Raw genomic sequence first — 10,817 nt, 5'->3', positions numbered from 1 at the left:
TGACCCCGAGATTACCCTGAGTGACCCGAAAGCCCCAAATGACCTCATGTGACCCCCAAATGCCCCCAAAGTGACCCCAAGTGACCCCTGAGTGACCCCAGGACCCTCAAAATGACCCCAAGTGACCCCAGAGTGACCCCAATGTGACCCCAGAGTGACCTTAAGTGACCCCAGAGTGACCCCAGAGTGACCCCTGCATGACCCCGAGTCACCCCGGCCCGGCCCCTCCCCCACAGACTCCGTTGGTCTCCATGGCAACGGCTCCGAGCGATTTTATTGGCTGGGAAAGGGAGAAAAAGGGGGCGGGGCCAGAGACAGGTCAAAGGTCAAGGGTGGAAAGGGGAGGGGGCAAAGGGGGGGAGGGGCAGAGTGGACACAGAGTGACCAATGAGTGACCCCTGAGTGACCACAGAGTGACCCCTGAGTGACCAATGGGTGACCAATGAGTGACCCCTGAGTGACCAATGAGTGACCAATGAGTGACCAATGAGTGACCAATGAGTGACCACAGGGTGACCAATGAGTGACCACAGAGTGACCAATGGGTGACCAATGAGTGACCCCTGAGTGACCAATGAGTGACCAATGAGTGACCAATGAGTGACCCCTGAGTGACCACTGAGTGACCCCTGAGTGACCAATGAGTGACCAATGAGTGACCCCTGAGTGACCAATGAGTGACCCCTGAGTGACCAATGGGTGACCAATGGGTGACCAATGAGTGACCCCTGAGTGACCCCTGAGTGACCACTGAGTGACCCCTGAGTGACCCCTGAGTGACCACAGAGTGACCAATGAGTGACCAATGAGTGACCACAGAGTGACCACTGAGTGACCACAGGTGGCCGCAATATTCAATGGTCACTCTGGAGTGACCAACGGCCGCCTCAGAGTGACCAATGAGTGACCCCTGAGTGACCGCAGGTGGTCAAGAGTGACCACAGAGTGACCAATGGTCACTTTTGGGTGGCCACGAGCGGTCAAGAGTGACCAGGGGTCACCTTGGGGTGGTCTGGGGTGGTCAGTGATGGTCAGTGGTCACTCAGGATGGTCAGTGGTCACTCTGGGGTGGTCAAGGATGGTCAGTGATGGTCAGTGGTCACTTCAGAGTGACCATTGAGTGACCAGTGGTCACTATGGGGTGGTCAGTGATGGTCAGTGGTCACTCTGGGGTGGTCAGTGATGGTCAGTGGTCACTCTGGATGGTCAGTGATGGTCAGTGGTCACTCTGGGGTGGTCAGTGGTCACTCTGGGGTGGTCAGTGATGGTCAGTGGTCACTCTGGGGTGGTCAGTGGTCACTTTGGCGTGACCAGGAGCGGTCAGTGGTCACTTTAGAGTGACCACGAGTGACCATTGGTGGTCTTAGAGTGACCAGTGGTCATTTTGGGATGGCCTGGGGTGGTCAGGGGTCACTCTGGGGTGGTCAGAAGTGACCAATGGTCACTCTGGGGTGGTCAGTGATGGTCAGTGGTCACTCTGGGATGGTCAGTGATGGTCAGTGGTCACTCTGGGATGGTCAGTGGTCACTCTGGGATGGTCAAGATGACCAAAAGTGACCAATGGTCACTCTGGGATGGTCAGTGATGGTCAGTGGTCACTCTGGGATGGTCAGTGGTCACTCTGGGATGGTCAAGATGACCAAAAGTGACCAATGGTCACTCTGGGGTGGTCACTGATGGTCAGCGGTCACTCTGGGGTGGTCAGTGGTCACTCTGAGCACTCAGTGGTCACTCTGGGATGGACAAGATGACCAGAAGTGACCAATGGTCACTCTGGAGTGGTCAGTGGTCACTCTGGGGTGGACAAAGGGGTCAGGAGTGGCCTTGGGGTGGCCACAGAGTGACCACAGATGGTCAGTGGTGGACACAGAGTGACCACAGATGGTCAGTGGTGGCCACAGAGTGACCACAGATGGTCAGTGGTGGACACAGAGTGACCACGAGTGGTCATTGGTCACCAGGGATGGACAATGGATGACCATGGGTGGTCATTGGTGGCCGTGGTCACCACGAGTGACCATAAATGACCACAAAGAACCACTGGCCACCGTGAATGACCACTGCCCTTGTGGTGGGTCACCAAGGATGGACACTGGGTGACCACGGGTGGTCATTGGTCACCAGTGATGGACACTGGATGACCATAAATGGTCATTGGTCACCAGGGATGGACACTGGATGACCATAAATGGTCATTGGTCACCAGGGATGGACATTGGATGACCATAAATGGTCGTTGGTCACCAGGGATGGACACTGGATGACCATGGGTGGTCATTGGTCACCAGTGATGGACATTGGATGACTATGGGTGGTCATTGGTCACCAGGAATGGACACTGGATGACCATGGGTGGTCATTGGTCACCAGGAATGGACACTGGATGACCATAAATGGTCGTTGGTCACCAGGGATGGACACTGGATGACCATGGGTGGTCATTGGTCACCAGGGATGGACACTGGATGACCACGGGTGGTCATTGGTCACCAGGGATGGACACTGGATGACCATGGGTGGCCATTGGTGGCCACGGCCACCAGGACCGCCCCCATCTCAGCTGATGCAGACGCGGTGGAAGTCGCGGGCGCCGAAGGATGGACACTGGATGACCTCAGATGACCGTGGGTGGTCATTGGTCACCATAAATGACCACAGCTGGCCACAGATGACCACTGGCCACCCCGAGATGACCCCTGGTGCTCAGCTGATGTAGATGTGGTCGAAGTCATGGGCGCCCAAGGATGGACACTGGATGACCATGGGTGGCCATAAATGACCACAGATGACCAAAGGCCACAACAAGATGACCATGGGTGGCCATTGGTGGCCACGGCCACCCCGAGATGACCACCAGGGCTCAGCTGATGTAGACACGGTGGAAGTCGTGGGCGCCGAAGGATGGACACTGGATGACCTCAGATGACCACAGGTGGTCACTGGTCACCAGTGATGGACATTGGATGACCACGGGTGGTCATTGGTCACCAGGAATGGACAATGGGTGACCACGGGTGGTCATTGGTCACCAGGGATGGACATTGGATGACCACGGGTGGTCATTGGTCACCAGGAATGGACAATGGGTGACCACGGGTGGTCATTGGTCACCAGGGATGGACATTGGATGACCACGGGTGATCATTGGTCACCATAAATGACCACAGCTGGCCACAGATGACCACTGGCCACCCCGAGATGACCACCAGGGCTCAGCTGATGTAGACGCGGTGGAAGTCGTGGGCGCCGAAGGCCGCGTTGCACTTGGGGCACTTCCTCTGGCGCGTGTCGTAGCGGCTCTTGACGCACTCGAAGCAGAAGACGTGGAAGCACTTGGTCAGCACCGCGTCCTTCTTGCGCGCGTTGCAGCACGGACACGTCAGCCGGGCCTGCAACGAGGGAGTGACCGACGGAGGCTCAGGGTCAGCCGAGGTCGTTAGGGGTCATCAATGGTCATTAATGGTCATTAATGGTCATTAATGGTCAACCACGGTCATTGAAGGTCATCAATGGCCAACCAAGGTCATTAATGGTCACTAATGGCCACGAAAGCCCAACCGAACTCGTTAATGGTCATTAGCAGCCAGCCAAGGTCATTAACGGTCATTAATGGTAATGAAAACCCAACCAAACTCATTAATGGTCATTAGCAGCCAGCCAAGGTCATTAACGGTCATTAATGGTAATGAAAACCCAACCAAACTCATTAATGGTCATTAGCAGCCAGCCAAGGTCATGAACGGTCGTTAGCGGTCAGCCAAGATCATTAACGATCAACCAAGATCAATGAAGGCCATCAATGGCCAACCAAGGCCATCAATGGTCAACCACGGTCATTAAAGGTCATCAACGATCATTAACGGTCATTAATGGTCATTAATGGTCAATCATGGTCATTGAAGGTCATCAATGGTCATTAATGGTCATTAATGGCCATCAATGGTCAACCACGGTCATTAAAGGTCATTAACGGTCATCAATGGTCATTAATGCTCATTAATGGCCATCAATGGTCAACCACGGTCATTAAAGGTCATTAACGGTCATCAATGGTCATTAATGCTCATTAATGGTCATTAATGGTCAACCAAGGTCATTGAAGGTCACCAATGGCCAGCCGGGCCTGGAACGAGGGGACGCGCGGTCAGCGGAGTGACCACCGGAGGCTGAGGGTCAGCCAAGGTCGTTAGGGATCGTTAATGGTCATTAATGGTCAACCAAGGTCATTAACGGTCATTAATGGTAATGAAAACTCAACCAAACTCATTAATGGTCATTAGCAGCCAGCCAAGGTCATGAACGGTCGTTAGCGGTCAGCCAAGATCATTAATGATCAACCAAGATCAATGAAGGCCATCAATGGCCAACCAAGGCCATCAATGGTCAACCACGATCATTAAAGGTCATCAACGATCATTAACGGTCATTAATGGTCATTAATGGTCAACCACGGTCATTGAAGGTCATCAATGGTCATTAATGGTCATTAATGGCCAACCAAGGTCATTGAAGGTCACCAATGGTCAGCCAGGCCCGGACCAAGGGGACGCGCGGTCAGCGGAGTGACCACTGGAGGCTGAGGGTCAGCCGAGGTCATTAAAGGTTATCGATGATCATTAATGGTCATTAATGGTCAGCCGAGGTCATTGAAGGTCATCGATGATCATTAATGGTCATTAATGGTCAGCCGAGGTCATTGAAGGCCATTAACGGTCGAGCAAAACCATCAATGGTCATTAATGGTCAACCAAAACCATCAAAGGTCATCAACGGCCAAACAAAGTCATTGAAGGTCATCAATGGTCATTATTGGTCATTAACGGTCATTAACGGTCAACCGAGATCATCAAAAGTCATTGAAGGTCATGAAAGGTCAACCAAAGTCATTAACGGCTATTAACGATCAACCAAGATTGTTAAAGTTCATTATTGGTCAACCAAGATCACCAACGGTCATTAGTGGTTAATTACAATCATTAACGGTCATTAGCGGTCACCTACGGCCATTAATGGTCAACCAAGGCTGTTAAAGGCCATTAATGGTCAACCAAGGCCATTGGAAGTCATCAATGCTCATTAACGGTCGTTAGCGGTAAATCAAAGTCATTGAAGATCGTTAATGGCCAACCACGGTCCTCAATGGTCAACCACGGTCATTGAAGGTCATCAATGATCGTTAAACATCGTCAATGGCCAACCAAGGTCATCAATGGTCATTAATGGCCAGCCCAGGTCATCCATGGTCAACCGAGGTCATTGAAGGTCATCAACGGTCATGAAAGATCAACCAAAGTCATTAACGGTTATTAGCGGTCAACCGAGGTCATTAATGGTCGTTAATGGTCAACCAGGGTCATTAAAGGTCATTAATGGCCACGACAAGCCAACCCAAGTCATTAATGGCCAACCGAGGTCATTAATGGCCGTTGGCGGTCAACAAAGGCCATCAAGGGTCGTTAGTGGTCAACCAAGCTCATTGAAGGTCCACCAAGATCATTGACGGCCAATGGGAACCACCCAAAGTCAACCAAGCGTCAACCAAAGTTCTCAAACGCGACCCAAAGTCCCCGAAGCTCCACCCAAGGCTCCTCCAGGTCCCAAGAGGTCCTGGAAGCTTCCAGAAGCTCCAGCCAAGGTTCCTCAAGGTTCCTCGAGGTCTCAGGAGGTTCTGGAAGCTTCCAGAAGCTCCAGCCAAGGTTCCTCAAGGTTCCTCGAGGTCCCAGGAGGTTCTGGAAGCTTCCAGAAGCTCCACCCAAGGTTCCTCAAGGTTCCTCGAGGTCCCAGGAGGTTCTGGGAGCTCCCAGGAGGCCCCAAAAGGTCCCAGAAGCTCCCAGGACGGTCCTGGAAAGTTCTGGAAGGTCCCAGAAGGTCCCGGAGGCTCCCAGAAGGTTCTGGAAGGTTCTGGAAGATCCCGGAATCTCACCCGGTACTCCTTGATCTCCTCCTGCAGGATCTGGTCGGCGTCGGCGTAAACCTCGACCTTGCGCTGCTTCTCCAGCTTCCGGCGCAGCCGCGACAGCTCCTCCTGAGCGGGGGTGGACAAAATCGACCAAAATTACCAAAAAACGACCCAAAAAAACGGTCCCGAAAATTGCCCCAAGAACGTTCCCAAAACCTCCTCAAAAAACCCCCCCCAAAAATGCCCGAAATTCCCAAAACGATTTCCAAAAATTTCCAAAAAAAAAAAAAATCCCAAAGTATTCCCCAAAACTTCCAAAAAATTACTCAAAACGCCCCAAAATATTCCAAAAAAATATTCCGTGAAATGTCTCAGAAATTCCAAAAAAAGGACCCAAAATTTCTAAAAATGTTCCCAAAAATGGCCCCAAAAAGGCCCCTAAAATTCCCAAAATATTCCCAAAATATACTTCAAAAATTCGAAAAAAATTGCCCAAAAATCCTAAAAACACCCCCAAAAATGGCCCCAAAATGGACCCTAAAATTCCCAAAATATACCTCAAAAATTTGAAAAAAAATTGCCCAAAAATACTAAAAACACCCCCAAAAATGGTCCCAAAAATATTCCCAAAGACGTCCAAAACAAGTGCCCAAAATTCCCAAAATTATTCCCAAAAGATTCCTCAAAAATTTAAAACAAATTCGATCTAAATTCCTAAAAATATTCCCACAAAATTCCAAAAAAATTCCAAAAAAGTTCCCCAAAAATTCGCCCTGAACTCCCAAAAATAGACCCAAAAGATTCTTCACAAATTCCAAAAAAATCCTCAAAAATTCAAATACAATTACCCGAAAATCCCAAAACATACCCCAAAAATTCCCTATAAAATCACCAAAAATCCTTTAAACATCCCAAAAAAATCCCTGGAAATTCATTGAGAATTCACCACAAATTCCTAAAAAAAAATTTCCCAGAATTCACTAAAACTCCCCAAAAATTAAAAAGAAGATTCCCCCCCAAACTCATAAAATATCCCCCCAAAAATTCCAAAATACTCATTAAAAATTTCCCAAACGTTTCTAAAAAATTCCCCAAAATTCCCAAAATTTCACCAAAAGACCCCTAAAAACCCCCCAAAATTCACCCCCAAAAAACTTTAACAAATTCCCCAAAAAAACCCCAAAATTCCCTCCATAATTCCTCTAAAAAAATTTAAAAATTTTTTCAAAATTCATCAGAACAAAACGTCTCCAAAATTCCTTTAAAAAAAAACCAAAAATCCCAAATGTTTCCAAAGAAAACCCTCAAAATTTAATAAAAAAAGCCCCAAAAATCACTAAAACATCCCCAAAAACCCCCCAAAATTCCCTCCAAAATTCCTCTAAAAAATCTAAAATTTTTTTCAAAACTCATTAGAACAAAACGCCTCCAAAATTCCTTAAAAAAAAAAAAACCAAGATCCCAAACATTTCCTAAATAACGTCTTGAAATTTACTAAAAAAAAGCCCCAAAAATCACTAAAACATCCCCAAAACCCCCCCCAAAATTCCCTCCAAAATTCCTCTAAAAAATCTAAAACTTTTTTCAAAACTCATTAGAACAAAACGCCTCCAAAATTCCTTTAAAAATAAAAAAAAAACAGAACAAAAATCCCAAACACTTCCTAAAAAGACCCTCGATATTTACTAAAAAAAAGCCCCAAAAAATCACTAAAACATCCCCAAAACCCCCCCAAAAGTCCCTCCAAAATTCCTCTAAAAAATCTAAACATTTTTTCAAAACTCATTACAACAAAATGTCTCCAAAATCCCTTAAAAAAAAAAAACAAACAAAAATCCCAAACGTTTCCTAAAAACACCCTCGAAATTTACTAAAAAGAAGCCCCCAAAACCACTAAAACATCCCCAAAAAATCTCAAAAAATTAAAAAAAAAAAAAAAATTAAAAAAAATTGACCAAAAAATCCCGAAATTTCCCCAAAATTCTGGAACTTTCCTCCCACCTGGGCTCTCTTGAGGCTGAGCGACTCCTTGTCCTTGGCCGCGCGGTTCTCGGCCGCGCACACCTGCAGCTCCCGCAGCCGCGCCTGCACGTGCTCGCCCTGCGCGCGCAGGTCCTCGGCCAGCTGGGCCGCCTCCACCGCCTGCAACGCAACGGGGGCACACCTGGGCACACCTGGGCACACCTGGGTACAGCTAAGGGCACCTGGGTACACCTGGGTACACCTGGGTTACACCTGAATTATCTCAAATACACCTGGGTTACACCTGGGTACACCTGAGATCCATTGGGATACACCTGGGCACACCTGGGTTACACCTGGGTACACCTGGGCACACCTGGGATACACCTGAATTATCTGAGATACACCTGGGTTACACCTGAGTAACCTGAGATACACCTGGGCACACCTGGGCACACCTGGGCACACCTGCAGCTCCCGCAGCCGCGCCTGCACGTGCTCGCCCTGCGCGCGCAGGTCCTCGGCCAGCTGGGCCGCCTCCACCGCCTGCAACGCAACGGGGGCACACCTGGGCACACCTGGGCACACCTGGGTACACCTGGGCACACCTGGGTACACCTGGGTACACCTGGGTACACCTGGGATACACCTGAATTACCTGAGATACACCTGGGTTACACCTGAGTAACCTGAGATACACCTGGGCACACCTGGGTACAGCTAAGGGCACCTGGGTACACCTGGGTTACACCTGGGCACACCTGGGCACACCTGGGCACACCTGGGTACACCTGGGTTACACCTGAATTATCTCAAATACACCTGGGTTACACCTGGGTACACCTGAGATCCATTGGGATACACCTGGGTACACCTGGGTTACACCTGGGTACACCTGAATTATCTGAGATACACCTGGGTACAGCTAAGGGCCCCTGGGTATACCTGGGTACACCTGGGTACACCTGGGATACACCTGAATTATCTCAAATACACCTGGGTTACACCTGAGTAACCTGAGATACACCTGGGCACACCTGGGTACAGCTAAGGGCACCTGGGTACACCTGGGTTACACCTGGGCACACCTGGGTACACCTGGGTACATCTGGGTACACCTGAATTATCTGAGATACACCTGGGGTACACCTGGGCACACCTGGGCACACCTGGGTACACCTGGGTTACACCTGAATTATCTCAAATACACCTGGGTTACACCTGGGTACACCTGAGATCCATTGGGATACACCTGGGCACACCTGGGTTACACCTGGGTACACCTGGGCACACCTGGGATACACCTGAATTATCTGAGATACACCTGGGTTACACCTGAGTAACCTGAGATACACCTGGGCACACCTGGGCACGCCTGGGTACACCTGGGCACACCTGGGCACACCTGCAGCTCCCGCAGCCGCGCCTGCACGTGCTCGCCCTGCGCGCGCAGGTCCTCGGCCAGCTGGGCCGCCTCCACCGCCTGCAACGCAACGGGGGCACACCTGGGCACACCTGGGCACACCTGGGTACACCTGGGCACACCTGGGTACACCTGGGTACACCTGGGTACACCTGGGATACACCTGAATTACCTGAGATACACCTGGGTTACACCTGAGTAACCTGAGATACACCTGGGCACACCTGGGTACAGCTAAGGGCACCTGGGTACACCTGGGTTACACCTGGGCACACCTGGGCACACCTGGGCACACCTGGGTACACCTGGGTTACACCTGAATTATCTCAAATACACCTGGGTTACACCTGGGTACACCTGAGATCCATTGGGATACACCTGGGTACACCTGGGTTACACCTGGGTACACCTGAATTATCTGAGATACACCTGGGTACAGCTAAGGGCCCCTGGGTATACCTGGGTACACCTGGGTACACCTGGGATACACCTGAATTATCTCAAATACACCTGGGTTACACCTGAGTAACCTGAGATACACCTGGGCACACCTGGGTACAGCTAAGGGCACCTGGGTACACCTGGGTTACACCTGGGCACACCTGGGTACACCTGGGTACATCTGGGTACACCTGAATTATCTGAGATACACCTGGGGTACACCTGGGCACACCTGGGCACACCTGGGTACACCTGGGTTACACCTGAATTATCTCAAATACACCTGGGTTACACCTGGGTACACCTGAGATCCATTGGGATACACCTGGGCACACCTGGGCACACCTGGGTACACCTGGGTACACCTGGGATACACCTGAATTATCTGAGATACACCTGGGTTACACCTGAGTAACCTGAGATACACCTGGGCACACCTGGGCACACCTGGGCACACCTGGGCACACCTGGGCACACCTGGGTACACCTGGGCACACCTGGGTACACCTGGGTTACACCTGAATTATCTCAAATACACCTGGGTTACACCTGGGTACACCTGAGATCCATTGGGATACACCTGGGCACACCTGGGTTACACCTGGGTACACCTGGGCACACCTGGGTACAGCTAAGGGCACCTGGGCACACCTGGGTTACAACTGGGCACACCTGGGTACACCTGGGTACACCTGGGATACACCTGAATTATCTGAGATACACCTGGGTTACACCTGAGTAACCTGAGATACACCTGGGCACACCTGGGTACACCTGGGTACACCTGGGTACACCTGGGCACACCTGGGCACACCTGCAGCTCCCGCAGCCGCGCCTGCACGTGCTCGCCCTGCGCGCGCAGGTCCTCGGCCAGCTGGGCCGCCTCCACCGCCTGCAACGCAACGGGGGCACACCTGGGCACACCTGGGCACACCTGGGCACACCTGGGTACACCTGGGTACACCTGGGTTACACCTGAATTATCTCAAATACACCTGGGTTACACCTGGGCACACCTGAGATCCATTGGGATACACCTGGGCACACCTGGGTTACACCTGGGTTACACCTGGGCACACCTGGGCACACCTG

At 50.9% G+C, this 10,817-nt stretch overlaps 1 protein-coding gene across 1 annotated transcript in view; it reads right to left on the bottom strand.

The window, feature by feature from the left end:
• Positions 1–762: 762 nt before the first annotated feature.
• The window catches only part of RNF40 (ring finger protein 40), a 56,582-nt gene continuing 46,527 nt past the window's right edge, over positions 763–10,817 (bottom strand). The window contains exons 18-20 of the mRNA XM_058823083.1: positions 7,901–8,041; positions 5,924–6,025; positions 763–3,389 (exon numbers count right to left, since the gene is read on the bottom strand). Of these exons, the coding sequence (XP_058679066.1) occupies positions 3,213–3,389; positions 5,924–6,025; positions 7,901–8,041 (420 nt within the window). The 3' untranslated portion in view covers positions 763–3,212. The remainder of the gene's footprint in view (positions 3,390–5,923; positions 6,026–7,900; positions 8,042–10,817) is intronic.

This window comes from Ammospiza caudacuta, chromosome 37, assembly GCF_027887145.1.
Source record: "Ammospiza caudacuta isolate bAmmCau1 chromosome 37, bAmmCau1.pri, whole genome shotgun sequence".
NCBI classification, from domain to species: Eukaryota; Metazoa; Chordata; class Aves; order Passeriformes; family Passerellidae; genus Ammospiza; species Ammospiza caudacuta.
Note: the sequence above shows the minus strand (reverse complement) of the source record. Positions and strands in the feature narration are given on the sequence as shown.